The sequence below is a fragment of the Pecten maximus genome, chromosome 2 (assembly GCF_902652985.1).
Source record: "Pecten maximus chromosome 2, xPecMax1.1, whole genome shotgun sequence".
Taxonomy (NCBI): domain Eukaryota; kingdom Metazoa; phylum Mollusca; class Bivalvia; order Pectinida; family Pectinidae; genus Pecten; species Pecten maximus.
In genome coordinates this window covers 16502477-16522538 of record NC_047016.1, presented here as the reverse complement: position 1 = coordinate 16522538, position 20062 = coordinate 16502477, and the positions used below count along the sequence as shown (strand labels likewise).

The following is a 20062-nucleotide window of genomic DNA, read 5'->3' as shown; positions in this document are numbered from 1 at the left end:
CCTGTTCCAGTTATTTTCATATGGGGCATATGGTGTTACCTTGATATTTCTGTCAAATTGTTTCTGTGACGGAGGATACACAATATGAATTTAACTTTATGTTTCTATTTATAGAAATTTATCAAAGAGTAACTTTATTTTGCATGGGAATTAGGGCATTCATCGTTCATGATATGTTACATTTCTAGGTCCTTATATAGACCGCCATAAAATGCTTGAGAGAAAAATAAAGAATTTATGTTTTAAAAAAATTGAGGAAACCTTTATATGAATTGATTTATAATTTAAGTATTATGTATTTAATTTAGCTTGCTTTGATCAGTTATATTGTGTAAAGATAATTAAGGTCACTTCTACTTTCAATACAAAAGAGAAGGAAACATAATTGTTATATTTTTTGTTGATCATACAGGTCTGACTTCCATAAGGAAATCAAGATCATGTCCCAGCTTAAGGATCCCAACATTGTGCGTGTCCTGGGCGTGTGTACACACGAGGAGCCGCTGTGTATGATTGTAGAGTACATGAAGTACGGAGACCTGAACCAGTTCCTGCTGGACCATGTACCAGAGAGCCCAGTTGCCCAGGCAACTAATGCTAAAACACTGAGGTAGATCATTTGTTACATTTTCAATATCTATTGTTTAAAAAAAATATTGACATGTTGGGGATTGAAAATGTGTTTTCAGGTACAAAAGATATTTGCTGATTGTATATCCTTTATGCATAATCCATACATGAAAACTAAAGTAACTGACCAGTTTTCCTTTTTGTTTATTCTCCTTAGTTATGGATGTCTGATTTACATGGCCTCTCAGATTGCTTCTGGAATGAAATACTTGGAATCCCTCAATATGGTTCATCGAGACTTAGCTACACGCAACTGTCTGGTGGGGACAAACTTCACCATTAAGATTTCTGACTTCGGTATGAGTCGTAGCCTGTACAGTGCTGACTACTATCGGATAGAGGGCCGTGCTGTCCTACCAATCCGCTGGATGGCCTGGGAAAGTATCCTCCTGGTATGTAGCTTAAATGAACCTGCACAGTTTCAAATCAATTCAAACATTTTTGATGCAGTTTTCACCAATTCTCGAAAAAAGTAACATGTTTGTCTCACATGTACTCCTTCGTCATAAGTAGGCGAAAAGAATTGATACTGTATCATAATTAGGTTTGATTTCCAACAATTTGAAGATTTTTTCTGATCAAATTGTTGATTAAGCTGCACACATTTGTCATGTTTTACAGTAGTGTTAACATAAATCCAACATTTGTTTTATAGTAGTGTTGACATAAATCCAACATTTGTTTTATAGAAGTGTTGATATAAATCCAACATTTGTTTTATAGAAGTGTTGATATAAATCCAACATTTGTTTTATAGAAGTGTTGATATAAATCCAACATTTGTTTTATAGAAGTGTTGATATAAATCCAACATTTGTTTTATAGAAGTGTTAACATAAATCCAACATTTGTTTTCAGGGTAAATTTACCACTAAGAGTGATGTTTGGTCATTTGCTGTGACGCTGTGGGAAGTATTAACCTTCGCCAAGGACCAGCCCTTCGACAGTCTGACTGACGAACAGGTGATCGAGAATGCTGGACATTATTATCGTAATGATAACAAAGAGGTTTACCTACCCCAGCCTAGTAACTGCCCCAAGGAGATCTTCGACTTAATGTACGAGTGCTGGAACAGGAATGAGTGCTATAGGCCTTCCTACAGAGAAATTCACATGTTCTTGCAGAGAAAAAACATGGGTTACAACCCAAAAGACGAAATGATGAACCAGATCAGGGTGCCCATTTGTTGATCACAATGAATTTTGAATACTACCTAAGAATGTATTCTAAGTCTGGGTTTGTCTTATGCTTCAAGGTTGTGACCCAGTAAAATTACTAGTCATTCAAACTTTCCGGTGAAACGGATTGATCATGTTTGGTGCAACATGGGAAATGTGGACTTCCTTTCAACGAAACCAAAGACAAACTTTGGTGATTGGGATAGGTGATGATTGGGCTGTCCCAACCGTAAAGAGAGGGGTGGCAGGTGAGTTGATACCTGCCTTCAATGACAGGTGCTATGACCCTATCAACAGTGGACCCTTCCTTGTGCTGTGCATCACCGAAGTTGACACATCAGTTGCCATATATAGTCATACGAATGGAATTGTGATAAAGATTGTGTTACGATGATCTGAATTACACACGTACTCGCGTGAGTGTGTTCATACTCACCTATGTTGTGATAATGAAGAAATCCAAGGAGAAGGAGATATGTATAGTATTACCATGATAGATTATTTATAAATGTTTGACATATTTCTGATGATACAGAAATAAATTTACACCTTCGTGCTCCAACATATAAGTGTATCACAGCTACATTTGCCTAACCATGAGAGGGTAAGGGTTATCTGCCCTTTATCAACATCAGTTATCTGCCCTGTGATCATCCAGGGAAGAACAAGAGTGCTGAAAAGTGGTTAGCAACTGCATATTGATTATTTTTGAATCAATAATATTTAATTCCAGTCACTTGCAAAGATTTTTATCTAACACCCATATATAACCATAAAAGTGTTCAAAAGCATTGAGAATGTAACTGGGTTATGTCCCCTTGTCTGTGTGGGGAGGGGCCGAATGAGGGTGGGGAATTGATTGTTTTAGTTGTGCCATTGTCATGTGTATATGGAGAACATTATTGAGATAATAGTATTATCTCTGTTTACAAAACAATAAATTATGGGGTAGATATATATATATATATTATTCCATTGTGTTTAAACAATCATAGTGCTAAATTGCTATATATGTCTTAATTCTGTGAAATCAAATGCCTTTGCATCTTTGCATTCTGCGAAGTTTTTTATCAGTTTTTATGGAACCATTTTGCTTCTTCATTTATATTGAATAACTGTGGCTATTTAAGACAGGATACAAAACTGTAAGGGATCGTTGAGAACGAGGTATGGATTCCTCTCGGAAGGTTCCCTATAGAATGGGGTGGGGATACATATGTACATTTTGATTATAAAGATAAATTTCATCTTCTTTATGTTGTAATCTTCCTCCCTTATTGTTAATTGCTTGATAAAAATAAATGATTATTTGTAAAATTTAAAAGGTGCAATATGTTTAATATTATATAATGCTGATGTTTTCATTATTAGTGATGCCATTGTAAAGTCAAGAAAACAATTCTATTTTTTTCAATTCTTCGTTACCATTGACCAAAAAAGTGTGACATTTTGACCATATGGACAATGATCTCTGTTATATTTATGTTTAAACTGGAGTGGTCCCCCTTGCCCAAAATATTTTACATGCGGAAATTATATTGTGATCAATGATCACACATTTACAAATTTATTAGAAAATAATTTCAAAAATCTTTAATTTGAATTCTGTGTGAAATAAAGAATTAACGCTCAAAAATTTTGTTCACAGAAATTTTGTCTTTTTGTTTGAAATGTTAATTATGAAAAGAAAAACTTCCTATTAAGTTCTGAGTACATGTATCTAATTTCATCAGTTAAATAAATGTAGTGTTTTGCGATACCAACCAAATGCTGACCTAAGTCAAGGAGACACATCCTGGCAGTAGGCAAGTCATGTAGGTGGTAAACTATTGATTAACGAATAAATAAATGTGAAAATATTCTATAAAAAAAACCCTGATTAAAAGCTCTTTTTGTACAACCAGTTGAGGATGTGACAAAATACCAACAGAGCTTTGTATATAAAACCTTCATTTACTGTGAGACCTTCTGTATTCAGTTCAAAAATTAAAAGTTACAGTTAATATTGAGATGTGTTATCAATATCCTTTACTCTGGAGGTATGTACGATATATTGTACATTATGTACCCTCCACTCTGGAGGTATGTACGATATATTGTACATTATGTACCCTCCACTATGGAGGTATGTACAATATATTGTACATTATGTACCCTCCACTCTGGTGGTATGTACAATATATTGTACATTATGTACCCTCCACTCTGGAGGTATGTACAATATATTGTACATTATGTACCCTCCACTATGGAGGTATGTACAATATATTGTACATTATGTACCCTCCACTCTGGTGGTATGTACAATATATTGTACATTATGTACTCTCCACTCTGGAGGTATATATTGTACATTATGTACTCTCCACTCTGGAGGTATGTACGATATATTGTACATTATTTACCCTCCACTATGGAGGTATGTACCATATATTGTACATTATGTACCCTCCACTATGGAGGTATGTACGATATATTGTACATTATGTACCCTCCACTATGGAGGTATGTACGATATATTGTACATTATATGGAAGTATGTGCAATATATTGTACTTAGTACCCTCCACTGAAGGCATATTAATTATATATTACATAGTTGCTAGCTTTAACCCTTTGTCATGCAGACCATTTTATGTGACGACCCTTGTATTAGTTTCAATTTTGTTTCACAGGTTTTGACTAAATTTGTATAAATGTTTTTGAAGTAGTTATGTACAGTCTTTTACAAAAGTGTTCAGTGAAAAATGAATCTCAGCTTTTCAGTGCCAAGAACAGTTACGACGACAGTTACTTATCTTGGTAGGTAAAGGCTTACACTGAACGCTTTTGTAATTGTTTACCGTTAACATAGACTTTTATATTAAAAAAAAATAAAAATATGTAAAAAAAAAACAAAATGTGTAATGTGTATTCAGGGTTTAACAGCTCAACCATTGCATGTGTAATTATTTACATATATACACTGATATGTTATGATTTAAGTCTTTAAAACACTGTTACATATAAAACTGGACAAAGATTTTTTTATGGCTTTTAGAAAACAGATACCAAAAAGTGATGTCATGTTTCATTCATTAATCTAGCATATCATATATATATGAAAATAAGAATTTATGCAAATTAATGAGTTTATCGAATTCTCTTTGGGTTGTGACTTTAATTGAAACTAAATATATGACTTATATCCAACAAAGATGGAACCCATCATGGAACATTCATAGGTATTATTACAAAATATAGCTATATAAACATACAATGTCATAAATATTTACATAATTCAAAGAAAAGTATTGATTTTAAATTTCCTCTCCTGTATGAAATCAATTTAGTTAACTAGTTTAAATTTTAATTAATCACAGTAAAAAAAAACACACAACAAAAAAAACATTGACATTGAAAATATCTTTAGGCAAGAGTTCCAAAATGGGATATACCATTTTAATCAAGAGTCAAGAAAAATAAAAACAAAACAAAAAACGTGCGAATAAGAATATATCTTTAGGCAAGAGTTCCAAAAATGGAGATACATTTTTTAACACATTCTGTGTTCCAAGATGGATTTGATCTGGTACAGAGTCTTACTCAATATCAACATGACCTTGAGAGGTCGGATGTGATTGGGGTTATATTTTTATACAATGGCAATCGCGTGTGCATGAGCTTGTAAATGAGAGATGTACAAAAAAAAAGTTTACCAAATTTGCATTTATTTTGCCTTTTTACACAGCAGAAAAGCTATACTGCATTCATCTAGCTTTGTACAGTAGTGAGATAGAGAGCTGTACGTATCGTAAAAAATCTAATATATATAGAAATAGCTAGAAACAAATGGTATTAAAAACAACCGAATTTGTGATTTAATCATGTACATAATTTGTAAAATATGTCAGAGCTTTGTTTTTTTTTTAACAAATCACCCTTTGTGTACCCCACTGTGTTGGCTTGTTAAAAGGCCCTGCCCACCAGATCTTTGTCTTGATTGGACACCGTGATGGGGCACCAAGAGGTAGTGCTTATCTTTGACAACAGGGTGACACTTTTTATTATTTATATCTCATGATGTAGATGTGTTCTAGATATGTTTTAAATCATGTTTCTATATTTATGTCATTCCAGTTGACTGTCATGATGTCGTTGATTCAGTGAAAATCAATCATATTATAATGTCATTCATTATCGCAAATATCCAGGTCTTTAGGAAAAATGTCGTACAGAACATCATTTAGTTATTGTTATGTAAACAACATAAAACATGGCCAGATGTAGGTAATTATAAAACATTACAGTTTGATTGACATACAATGTCGAGTAAATTGTAATATCTAGAAATTTGGCAGTTTGGTGTAATAAACATAAAATGAATGTTATATCCAGAATATTCTTTATCTTTCAACACGCTGAAAATAACTGTTGGGTTAACACGCTGAAAATAACTGTTGAGTTACAGTGTAACATAACCCTTTAGATTGGTGGTAATCATTTATCAAATTCACCACTGCATTTAGAATTAAATTACATATATGTACTTTCAAAGTAATATTCCATATTGCATAATATTGAAATACAGGCATTTCAATTGAATATCTGATACCATTTCGACCACATACTTTAACTGAGGGTGTGACACTGTCCACCAGATATTGTAACTGAGGGTGTGATACTGTTTCCACCAGATATTGTAACTGAGGGTGTGACACTGTCCACCAGCTGTTCTGTACTTGTTGACATCAGTCATCACTCTTTCCTAATGACCTGGATATTGTCATCATTATACCTGTTGTTTTTGTCATATTTTCGTCATTTTAAATTCAAATCAATATGATACATAGAAGTTTCTTGGAATCAATTTGATGTTGCAGTTTTCATTTCAGGAAAAATTTCATTGCTTAACTGTTCGAAGGATGAAAGTGGTTTGATACATTTAATATTCTCAACTTTTAGAAAATGTAACAAAGGTTGTTTACAATGTTCGAAATTAGTTTAAACCATATTTTATTACATTTCGTACATTATATACAAGAATATTAACATGATTCAGAATGTTTGAAATTGATTCAGAAACAGATAAATGATCAGATATTAGCGATCATTTATAGGTCATTGTCAGCATTCATATTCCATTGAAATTATTTGACACTATTTCATTTTGAATTAGTAGCCATTATTGATAACAGACCAGTAATAAGATGTGTTAATTAAGTGAAGTCATATGCTTAACTGTTCCAAGTAACAGTTCATATGACACAAGATCATTCAGTTGTTATGGAGGTGAATCACATGTTGTGAATTCTTAATCCTGATTGGCTGATTTGAACTTGAGGTATAAATGTGAGTTAGTGATTGGTTGAGTACTGTGGCTGTAATTTTTATTTAGTATGTTCCTTTGTTATTGTGTTATTAGGCGACCGACATGCAATACATCATTTCTTGCTTATGACTGAGTCAATTAGGTTGTATTGTTTGTAAATAAAATCACAAATCATTTACACCATTCGTTGTATTGTTTATCTAGAGATTGTTCCAAAGTTACGCGTATAGAAGATTATGTATATTGCAAAGGTTGAACTGTTTGAGTGGTGATATTTTTTATGGATTTAATGACAATAAAACCACACAAAAATATAGATACATTCAGAATAGATTATGTAACTGATAGCTCATTTTATATCTCCCACAAAAACATATCCTTTTTGCTTCCCATTTTGGTAAAATTTGGAAAATTTGAAACATAAAAGAATACCTTTGCAATATCTTATTTAGTTTTGTTTTATTTATTTTACTATGCATACTCAGGGGGAATAACTCCATTTCAGCAGTACTAATAGGTGGCGCTCAAGTTCAGCAGTACTAATAGGTGGCGCTCAAGCTCAGCAGTACCAATAGGTGGCGCTCAAGTTCAGCAGTACTAATAGGTGGCGCTCAAGTTCAGCAGTACTAATAGGTGGCGCTCAAGCACCAACTATTCAGTTCTAGTCTTGATGCTGCATTTGTCAGAAGGGTTCTCAAGTTATGGAAGACCGAGCATGTTGGGTATAGCTAAATGAATACATGTCCCCCATTAAAAATAGAAACTGTGACCTTGACCCAAAAACCTTGAAACTCAAAGTTGATCTGTTCTCATACTGAAGATAAATGTTAACTTTCATCAACATAACTTTAGCATGGCCGAGAAAAGTGCGGAAAACTGAGTGGACAGACTGACAGATGGACGGGAAGGAAACCTTAGTCCCCCTAGTTTCATCAGTAGGGGACTGATTTATCTGGTCTCAAATGTTTTGTTGCTATCTGTACTGGGGGAAATCTTCACTAGCTAAGGGTTCATTTCATTTTCCTGTATTTCCCTATTGGCAGATTAATAGCTGTTTTTAAATTTTCTCCCACTGCCATTGGCCGTCAACCTGTAAGCAAGATGCAATTACATTGGATGCCTTGAAAAACCATCTTTAAGAAAGCAAAACTAAATCTTCAAAGAGTAAATACATGAAAACAAAATGAATCCTTGGCTAGTGACGATGCCTGGAGAACAGAGAAGCAGCTCAAAAATGGAATTTAGTCAAATTGTTTTCAGTAGTATCTTTGGAACTATGTGTTGGATATCAACCATAATATCATTGTAGGAGTAACAGTTACTTGATGGAATTTACAGAAAATAAATTTATATAACAGGAAAACAATTGAAAACTGTATACTTTTAGTTCTTTATTTATAAATTGATCATCATACATTCCTCAGGTGTACATACAGAGCATCGGCTAAACAACTTTGAGCACATTTATCGCCTCGTGTATATAAACAAGCACATTATCATCACTCTTTACTGCCAGCACATCCTTCTAGATTTCACTTCCACACTTGAATTGGCTCACAAATCCACAACTATTATCATTCTTAACTTAGAATACAGTCAACATTAGAAATGTTAAATTATGATTATACACTTTGGCGCAATATTTAAGACCTCGTTTTCCTCAATATATTGTAAGGAGTTATCTGGAATTTGTCATAGGATAGTAAAGTATTAGCACTTGTTCGAGTTTTATTTCATAAAACAACAAAATACATGTAACAAAAAAATAAATAAAGACATTGTGTATTTAGATATTATATTCCTAGTAATCACATACAGGTCTCTACTAGGTTACACTGTATATATCAAATGTACAAGAATGTCATCAATTTTGTACATGAGTTGCTTCCCCTTGACTAGGCTCTCGTGTAGACTAGAGAAGTAGATAACAGTACCTCTTTACTACCAGTGATTATTTAGGAATAGATAACAGTACCTCTTTACTACCAGTGATTATTTAGGAATTTGTATGTATTTCCATTGTACTGATAATCTACGTAATAGTTTGATTGGTAGATAGTTTTCTTTTGAAATTTCTGAGAAAAACTGGGGTTTTTTTGGGGTTTTTGTTCAGCATAATTAATAGCATTTACAAAGTATTAAAATAAGTTTTCTTGTCTTGATTCGATTTATCAACATATAATTACTTCTTAAAAGTGTTGAGAGCAATTCTAAAAAAATTCATTAGGGTATGAAGAAAAACAGCAAAATTTGTAAGAATCATGCATTAAAGAAATTATTTTTTTATTCATATCCTAAAGACTATTTCTAAAATTTCCCTCGTTGCTGAATTCCCCGTGTCCATAAACATCATTTCATTCTTTGAATATGATATACATAAAGAAGTTTTGCATATTTGAATTGGATTAAAAACCAGCTTTTCATCTTGTATTGTACATACAGTATGAATATTTTATCAAACATCTAAGTACTGTACATAGTGTGTCGTTTGTTAAACACTGAATGGAAACACTTGGCAGGGAATGGCATCAATCATTGGTTAAAACAATAAAATCATGTTTAATTCTGACGTTACAAGGCCTGACCTTAAAGCACTATTCTGTACATATATAGTATTACTGATTCACTACTGACTAGCTAATGTATCTGACTTGGTTCTGACTGTTTCAGATAAGAATGGAAGTTAAAAATGCATTCCCAACCATTTTCACACAATCCCCCCTGTGTCTCGCGTAGTACAGTACACTAATAGCCTTCTGTAGGTTATTTGGTTGACAACCATGGTTCTACATAGAGACAAAGGGCCTGGTCAAAATGACTACAAAAATCAATCTGTATTTTACTGGTAAAAATGACTACAAAAATGTATTTTACTGACCAGTACTATCAGTACTAGCAGCTTCCCTGCCTCCCTACAGCCTTCTCTGATCCGAGTCTGGCCTCCCTACAGCCTTCTCTGATCTGAGTCTGGCCTCCCTACAGCCTTCTCTGATCCGAGTCTGGCCTCCCTACAGCCTTCTCTGATCCGAGTCTGGCCTCCCTACAGCCATCTCTGATCGGGGTCTAGAGTGACAGTTTGTGATCCCAAGATTTCTTACATGGTTCTTCAATACTCAACAAAATCAGTTTTTTAAGAGAGCATATTGTTCTGGTATTGGACAAAGGTCCACCACAGCTGAATTAGATAAATAGAAGCTCCACCATCCAGTAACTTTTTCTGGTATTGGACAAAGGTCCACCACAGCTGAATTAGATAAATAGAAGCTCCACCATCCAGTAACTTTTTCTGGTATTGGACAAAGGTCCACCACAGCTGAATTAGATAAATAGAAGCTCCACCATCCAGTAACTATCAACGTCCTCGTCTACCTGGTCTCCTCTGGTTCTCTACTGACTTACTGGGGGAGGGGCCATACCCTGAGGAGGACCCGCCCCCTCTTTCCCCAATGTTCCTTTCTCCTCCTCTTTGTTTACGGACATGCTTTCTCTTCTTCTGCTTCTTTTCAAGGAATCTTTTTTGGTGAGCAAGTATAGGGAATAATTCTGGAAAAAACATGGTATCAAAACTCAGGATATCATCTTAAACAGTAATGTCAAATGAAATATTAAAAGTCAAGAAATCCAGAAAGACATCAGCTTGTGATTATCTAGAAAAACATTCTTTTTCACCTAATTATTAGTCATAAAAGGTATGCTTTGCTATAGAAACAAGAGTACTACAATTGGATGCCTGATACATCTGACAGTGGAGCCTAGACCTATATCTAGAGACTTTTGGGCCAAGAAGGGTCTTACCAAAATTGTGAATGATTTCATGACCTTGGGGTCTCATGTTTGCCCCTGGGGAGGGGGTAAACTTTAGTATAGCTTATGTTGGGAAATCACATTTTAACTACCATTTTTTTTTTATTTCTATGGGGATTCATTCAAACTTTGTTAACATTATCAGCATGGTATGACAGTTTGTTGGTATGCACATGCTGGCCCGACTGACCCCCAGGGGCTGATGGGTGGGGTCAAAAAGGGTCAAATTAACTGAAATATTTCAAAACTCAGGTGACCGTTAAGGCCATAGATATCTTGTTCACAAACTGAACTGATAGCATTGCATTAACACCCCACAAGAATATTCAAGATAAGCCATATTACCATTTTTTACTGATTTGTTGATCTCTGAAATAACTTGCCCTTTGTTCATACAGACTAAGAGCCTTATATTTAAAATATAAAATTCCATGACTTTCCAAGACTTCATATCATTTAATTCAAGGATTTGTTCAGGAACAAAATAAACTCTTGGTGAAATTAATTTCTGTTGTGTAACTTAAAATAAAGTTTGATATACAGCCTTAATTCTGGTCAGTAACAGTACAAACAATTCAATCATCATGTAACATGACATACAGCCTTAATTCTGGTCAGTAACAGTACAAACAATTCAATCATCATGTAACATGACATACAGCCTTAATTCTGGTCAGTAACAGTACAAACAATTCAATCAGCATGTAACATGACATACAGCCTTAATTCTGGTCAGTAACAGTACAAACAATTCAATCAGCATGTAACATGACATACAGCCTTAATTCTGGTCAGTAACAGTACAAACAATTCAATCAGCATGTAACATGACATACAGCCTTAATTCTGTCAATTTTATCTCACCACACCGGAGATTTGGTGTTTTTTTTTGGTAAACAGAATCATCTCGTCTAAAGTCATAAATTCAAGGACTTTTCAAGGCATTGAGGCCCAATTTGGTCCAAGACTTTCGAGGCTTAATACTGAATTTCCAGACTATTCCAAGCAAGAAGTGAAATTCAAGGACATATCTGTATGAACCGTGAAACACTTTCACCAGTTTTTGACAGACAGATGGACAGACACAGGATCCCATTGTGATATTTGATATGACAGACAACCTGAGTCATGTTGTGAGAATGTGTACCTGATCTCTCTTTGAGTGCGTTCCTGGCGGCGGCCATTTCTGCCTGTTGTATACTGTGGCCCATCCCTTTGGCTAATCTCTCGTCCCTGAAATACACAGCCACTGTGTACTCTCGAGTGTTGGTTGGTCCAAATGCCTCTATCATCCTTAAATTTAAAAAAAAATCATTGAAGAGTTGGACAATCGACACCACTCAGTAAATTAACTATCTATAATGGCAACAAATCTGTACTATACAAGTCACTATATATAGGATTTCATCTTTTCACTTCTGTCTAGCAACTTCATTCTCCCTACTTTCTCCCTTGACAATGCCTCACTCCTGTTAGAAAGTTTGGTTTGGTTTGTTTTTGTTTAACGTCCTATTACAGCCAGGGTCATTTAAGGACGTGCCAGGTTTTGGAGGTGGAGGAAAGCTGGAGTACCCGGAGAAAAACCACCGGCCTACGGTCAGTACCTGGCAACTGCCCCACGTAGGTTTCGAACTCGCAACCCAGAGGTGGAGGGCTAGTGATAAAGTGTCGGGACACCTTAACCACTCGGCCACCGCAGCCCCCTGTTAGACAGGTTTTGGGTTCTGTACCCTGCGCCCTGGCCTCAACATACCACAGTCTATAACAAGAGAGCCAAGGCCCTTAACGGTCATCTGACAATTGAATCATTATATAGAAAGCAAAATTACAGCAAATTCCCCTTTAGGTGCCACGCCACACAGGGCCCCTCCAGCTTAATTTATATAAAATATGATTGGTCTCCCCCAATGATGTTTCAGACCAAACTTTGTTTGAATCCACTCAAAGTTTGAGAAAGAGTTGAGTTTTAAAGCAAAATTTCAGCAACCACCCCACTGGCCCCAGGGATCACAAAGGCCTCATTCATAAAAACTAAAACTGCCCTCCCCCGATCATGATTCACAACAAAATCAGATGTAATCAACCCAAGAGTTAAGATGTAGGGTTTAAAAGCAAAAATCCATCAAAGTTCCCCATTTGGGACCCCACCATGCAGGCCCCAGGGGTCAGACCAGCCTCATTTATATGAAATATGACCACCCTTATGGAGGAGTAGGGCTTTGAAGCAAAAATTCACCAAAGTTCCCCTTTTGGGGCCCGCCACTGGGGCCCTAGGGGTCAGACCAGCCTTATTTATATAAAATATGTTCACCCTCCGCTATTGATGTTTCATACCAAAGGTAGTAATCTGTTTTGATAGAGCATTAAACAAGACCCCTGGCACACTCCTATCAGGACCAATGAAGGTGATCAGTGTAAGCTGATATAACCTGTTTTGCAATTGTCATAAAATAAATATGTCTTTACTAGTATAGGGGGATGTCAGACACACAATCAGCGCCTAGGGAGACAATGGCATTATTTACCTGTATAGAGGGATGTCAAGCATGGAAGCAGCTCCCTAGGGAGACAATGGCATTACTTACCTGTATAGAGGGATGTCAGGCACAGAAGCAGCTCCCTAGGGAGACAATGGCATTACTTACCTATATAGGGGATGCTTGACTCATAAAAGCAGCTCCCTAGGGAGACAATGGCATTACTTACCTATATAGGGGATGTTTGACTCATACAAACAGCTCCCTAGGGAGACAATGGCATTACTTACCTATATAGAGGATGTTTGACTCATACGAGCAGCTCTCTAGGGAGACAATGGCATAACTTACCTGTATAGGGGGATGTCAGGCTCACCCCCGTCCAGCTCCCTAAGGGTGAGACAGCATTGTTGGAGCTGAGACTTGGGATCATTCCAGTCCTGGTTCATGATAAAGTCCTTGAGTCGAGGAAAGAAACAGACGTTACAGAAGATGTTACAGTAGTCGATACCTTTGTCCACAAATAACGCTCCAATGAACGCTGCAAAGACAAGAACATTCAATACAGATTTTAGTGTAATATGTCATCAAATATGTGAGAACATTCAATACAGATTTTAGTGTAATATGTCATCAAATATGTGAGAACATTCAATACAGATTTTAGTGTAATATGTCATCAAATATGTGAGAACATTCAATACAGATTCTTGTGTAATATGTCATCAAATATGTGAGAACATTCAATATAGATTTTAGTGTAATATGTCATCAAATATGTGAGAACATTCAATACAGATTTTAGTGTAATATGTCATCAAATATGTGAGAACATTCAATATAGATTTTAGTGTAATATGTCATCAAATATGTCATCTGAAGTCTTAGTGTAAATATAAAAGAGGATACGCCAAAAGACGCTGAAAAGGTTACAACAAATGTCGAAGAACCTTGACCCATAAAAAAATCAATTTGTGACTCATTGATAACAAGTGGCAGGAATACTTATAGTACTTTTTCTTTTTAGGATGACATAAAGTGTGAGAGGTGATGCATTTAACGGTTTTCAAAATATAGAAATATTGCTATGTCTGTATTCTACATCACAGATGATAACCGATCAATAACCACTGATGGTATTTCAAGGTAGTAGAATTTTTTTTTTTTCTTCCTGTTTGTTAATTTCCTCGGGTTTTTTTTCCTGGTATATAGACAGTAAAATCATATGATAGGATAATGTTGGGGTGAAACGTACAAAACAATTTATTAATACTTACCTTCCAGAAGATCAGCCTTTTCCTTTGTTTTCATATCCAGCTTATCTCCCCTGGTTTCAGCAAATATGGCATACTCAGACATGTTGAGGTCGTCACACACAATAGATTGTGTCCGGTTATTCACCAATGAACTCCTTAGTAACTGGAGATATGGCAAATTAATTTGGTCACATGATTTAATCACCACAGGATTGAGATTATTACATAAATAATATAAATTGAGTTGACACTTTTATAGATTCAAAAAAAATTAAATCATTCATATCACAAAAAAAATACATCTCATTCGCAAATTTTTCTGAAGATGGCCAAGAGGCCAAAAATTTGCAAATGAGACGTATTTTTTTTTGCGACACTTTAATATATACCAGTGATTGAAGGGAGGCAACCCTTACAGAAATCTAAGATGTATGTATATGGTTTACTCAAGGGAAATAACTCTTACGACCTTATATGTAAATAGAAAATTCTAGGCCTAGTGAGAACATTGTGGAAGACGTAATGTTTTTGTTTACAAGAATTAGTGTTTATTGACAGGCAGTTGTTTACAAGAAGTATACAACAGAATTCAAGAAAACAGATGGTTAGAGAATGTACTTTAAAGATTGGTATTATAGTACACCATGAGAGACAAATTATTATTCAGAACTGGTTTACAATTGTCAAGGAGAGCAAAAAGCCTGGAACTGTGAACTGTGTGATTTATAAACATTCTTTATTCTGGAGAAACGGATAGGAAAGGTTTACTCAAGGACAGCTGTTATATGATAAGTAATTAACAGTGATTTACTACGATAAGTAATTAACAGTGATTTACTACATCACCATGTACACCGCTTTATATTAATTGTGAATTATCTCTGTAACTTTCTTAGTTTTGTATATCATTAAATTGTGTTTTGAACTTAGCTGCTGGTTTTCATCTTTCTGTTATTATCATGTAACATTACGAGGAACTTACTGAGAGATGGCCTTCGTGATGGTCAGGGAAATGTCGGAACAAGTACTGTGATGCCACCAGCTGTAGAACTGTGTCCCCGAGAAACTCTAGCCTCTGGTTGTGACCCCTGCAAAAACATTACACACAAAATATCGATGAGTTATCCCATTAAACTTGTCAAACAGGTAATCATAAATTATAATTCAAAGAGAACAACTTTCAGTTTATAGTAGTAATCCTGACAAAATTTACAATGGTTTGAAATTTGACCTCTGGTTGTCACCTTGACTGGGGTTAAAATATCAAAGTGGCATGTACAATTACATCCAGACATGATACTTCTCATTATATAGAATACCCAGGACATAACCTATATAGGCGTTCAGACCACATATCATAATACAGTGTACCTTTATCCATTAGTTAAAACTGACACTAATTAAGAAAACTGTCTCTAGTCGTGGTATGTGTACTTACAATGTAAGGTTGTTATAGCCTACACTCCGCAGGGTGAACGCTTTGGCCAGCAGCCGTATATGATTAAATGTTATCCCAGTTGCCTGCTCGAAATTCAACATTTTCTACAACAACAACAAAATGAGACAATAAACAGGTGAATACATCCTTCATGTCTTATATATAAACTAGATGTAAACATCACACTGCTAGGGTTGTACATACAAAATATCCCAGAGAGATCTTGGCGCCCAACCATTGAAAGATCTTTATTGGTTCTATGGCAGGCTGATCTTCCTTTTGTTTTTTCTGATCAATAATCTAAATTGAATTGGCACAACTAGGGACCAAGGGGGACCTTCACATGAAGTTTGAGTAATGTACCTCCTGTGCTTTTCAAGAAAAAGCAATAAAAACATTTCAAAATTCAAGATGGCCATCTGTAGGCTATTTTGTTTTTCTCATTAAAAATCATTGGGCCTTATTGGTCACCTGTGTTTTAATGTATTTTGGCAGGTCTGATTTTTGTGACCTTGAATTTGAGGTCAATGTCATTCATTCCAGCATGTTACAGATCAAATATCAGGTGTCTAATTGTGTTGGTTCTCAAGAAAAAGACGTTAGAAAGATTTTAGCATACATGTATTTGAGCCTGGTGGCCTTGAATGGAGCTCAAGGTCATCAATTCTCCCATTGAGTTTTTTCATTAATTTCAGGAATTTATGAGAAAAGAAACATTTTTTTGAGACATAAGATAATGAAGTAACAATTAAAACCTGCTTGTAGGAGCAACTAATATTTCTTACGAAAAGATTCAACATTAAATTATTTCACCCTGGACAATAAATAAGAGTACACAAATGTAGGAAAATAAAGAGGGCTTATTTGTTCTTGTTTCCATGGCCCCATATCAGGTCTCTAGGCCTCTTGGTTATTGAGAAGTCGAAAAATTTAATTGTTTACGAACAAACGACGATGAAGAATGACAGACGACCCACAACGATGGACAAAAGGTGATTAGAGATGAAGAGACGAAGTCTCAAGTGACCTTAAAAGTGTGACTTTGAGTTATTATCAGGAGATGGTGATTCCAATCCAGCAGGTCTTGCTCGACCAGCTCACATACTAAATAGGATCCTTGGTGGTGACATAAAATACGAGAATACTCATGGACAAACTTACATCTTGTGAAAATAATATGAAATAGAATAAGGCAGAGTATGGTACAAGTACTGCGTGTAAAACATTAATAGAATAAGTCAGAGTATTGTACAGGTACTGCTGGTAAAACTTTAATAGAATAAGTCAGAGTATTGTACAGGTACTGCTGGTAAAACTTTAATAGAATAAGTCAGAGTATTGTACAGGTACTACTGGTAAAACTTTCATAGAATAAGTCAGAGTATTGTACAGGTACTGCTGGTAAAACTTTAATAGAATAAGTCAGAGTATTGTACAGGTACTGCTGGTAAAACTTTAATAGAATAAGTCAGAGTATTGTACAGGTACTGCTGGTAAAACTTTAATAGAACTCAAACGGCAACAAACCTGTAATGCCGGACTAGACTCCACCCACTGCCGATCTCCGTTGGGCTCCTCCTCCTGGAGAGGGTGTAGTGCCAGCTCTCGCCATGTCTTCACAAGTCTGTCATCATCAAACAGCGTCTGACAGAAAATACGACCAGCTAGCTCTATACCGTTGTCTATAAACAAAGCACCTGTTCCAAAAATATACATGTATTATACAAATACTGCAAAAACACCTTGAACTTCAGAACTGTCAACCTGATATCAGAATGATATTGGTTAATACATACACTATTACATACACAACCTGATATCAAAATTATATAGAGTAGTACATATACATACACTTCTACATACACTATTACATACACTTTTACATACACTATTACATATACTATTACATACACTTTTACATACACTATTACATACACTATTACATACACTATTACATACACAACCTGATATCATAATTATATAGGGTAATACATATACATACACTTCTACATACACTATTACATACACTTTTACATACACTATTACATATACTATTACATATACTATTACATATACTATTACATATACTATTACATACACTATTACATACACAACCTGATATCAAAATTATATAGGGTAATACATATACATACACTTCTACATACACTATTACATACACTTTTACATACACTATTACATAAACTAATACATACACTATTACATACACTAATACATACACTATTACATACAGAACCTAATATCAAAATTATATAGGGTAATACATATACATACACATTTACATACACATATCCTGACATCGAAATTATATTGGGTAATATACATATACATATACACTTTTACATACACTATTACATATACATTACACATTCTGACATCGCGATTATATTGGGTAAAACATGTACATACACTTTTATATACACTATTACATACACATCCTGACATCAAGATCGTATTGGGCAAAACATGCATGTACATCAAATTTATTTACACAATACAAAATGTGGTAATGGGGTGGTAATGGGGTGCATTGGGCAGTTTTAACGATCAAGTGTTAATGTCGTCCCGGAAAAGATACTTTTAGTACCAAATTACCAAATCCACATATAAAAACATGTAGAACTATCGAGAAAAGAAAAAAATTAAAGTTTATTTTAATATACAGTGATTTTGGTAGTTTTCAAATGTGTGTAAAATCTTAAAGTTGTGAATTTCATGACCCTAGAGTTCTTTCCCCTTGGGAGGTGGTAAAATTAATTATACATGTAGTTTGTATGGGAAAATCACATCGTTGAGCATCATTTGTTATTTTGCCATCAGAAATATATCAAACGTGGGTAGAAACTTGAACTGGCTGGTACATACGTGTCCGCATACTTATGATGATTCAACATTATAATTGTGCTTGTGAGGCACACATTCAATTTTATAATTGGTGATTTCCTGGGAAGTTTCCTCTAGGTGATGGCCATGTGAGAATCCCCACTTGTCATTATCTAAGTCATGTAAGTATAAGGCAGATTTCCTAACCAGTCTACTTTAAAACTGACCTTGACCTTCGTAACTTGATGGGGACACAATATAAGGCTCCCCAGTTATTTTTAACTTCCATATAGAAATACACTTAAAAGCTTAATTGTTTTATATGAAATGTTTCGAGGGATACTTAAGTTATTTTATTTGAAATGTTCCCTGGGATACGGAAGTAATATTATAAGAAATCTTCCGAGGGAAATTGAATAATTAGCCTATCCAAAGGCATTAGAAGTACCAAATCACATGACATACAATGTTGTGGTCATGGACAAGTTGTAAGTGTAAGCCCCAGATCAAACAAACTCTGGTCACGGAGAGTTTAACGTCATAACTATATATACATTGTTGTAGCCTCTCGTCCCGGAGAGTTTAACATCATAACTACATTGTTGTAGCCTCTGGTCCTGGAGAGTTTAACATCATAACTACATTGTTGTAGCCTCTCGCCCCGGAGAGTTTAACGTCATAACTACATTGTTGTAGCCTCTCGTCCCGGAGAGTTTAACATCATAACTACATTGTTGTAGCCTCTGGTCCTGGAGAGTTTAACATCATAACTACATTGTTGTAGCCTCTGGTCCCGGAGAGTTTAACGTCATAACTACATTGTTGTAGCCTCTGGTCCTGGAGAGTTTAACGTACGTCATAACTACATTGTTGTAGCCTCTGGTCCTGGAGAGTTTAACATCATAACTACATTGTTGTAGCCTCTGGTCCAGGAGAGTTTAACGTACGTCATAACTACATTGTTGTAGCCTCTGGTCCAGGAGAGTTTAACATCATAACTACATTGTTGTAGCCTCTGGTCCTGGAGAGTTTAACGTACGTCATAACTACATTGTTGTAGCCTCTGGTCCTGGAGAGTTTAACATCATAACTACATTGTTGTAGCCTGTGGTCCCGGAGAGTTTAA

The 20062-nt window shown here is 35.2% G+C and overlaps 2 protein-coding genes across 2 annotated transcripts in view; one reads left to right on the top strand and one right to left on the bottom strand.

Annotated features, from left to right (window-relative positions):
• LOC117319734 (discoidin domain-containing receptor 2-like) overlaps positions 1–3419 on the top strand; it is a 178359-nt gene extending 174940 nt beyond the window's left edge. The window contains 3 exon segments of the mRNA XM_033874490.1: positions 413–610; positions 788–1022; positions 1489–3419. Of these exon segments, the coding sequence (XP_033730381.1) occupies positions 413–610; positions 788–1022; positions 1489–1821 (766 nt within the window). The 3' untranslated portion in view covers positions 1822–3419.
• Positions 3420–8498: 5079 nt separating this feature from the next.
• The window catches only part of LOC117319725 (ribonuclease 3-like), a 49079-nt gene continuing 37515 nt past the window's right edge, over positions 8499–20062 (bottom strand). Inside the window, 8 exon segments of the mRNA XM_033874483.1 lie at positions 8499–9054; positions 9096–10663; positions 12072–12217; positions 13753–13942; positions 14679–14820; positions 15640–15745; positions 16096–16199; positions 17623–17792. Of these exon segments, the coding sequence (XP_033730374.1) occupies positions 10473–10663; positions 12072–12217; positions 13753–13942; positions 14679–14820; positions 15640–15745; positions 16096–16199; positions 17623–17792 (1049 nt within the window). The 3' untranslated portion in view covers positions 8499–9054; positions 9096–10472.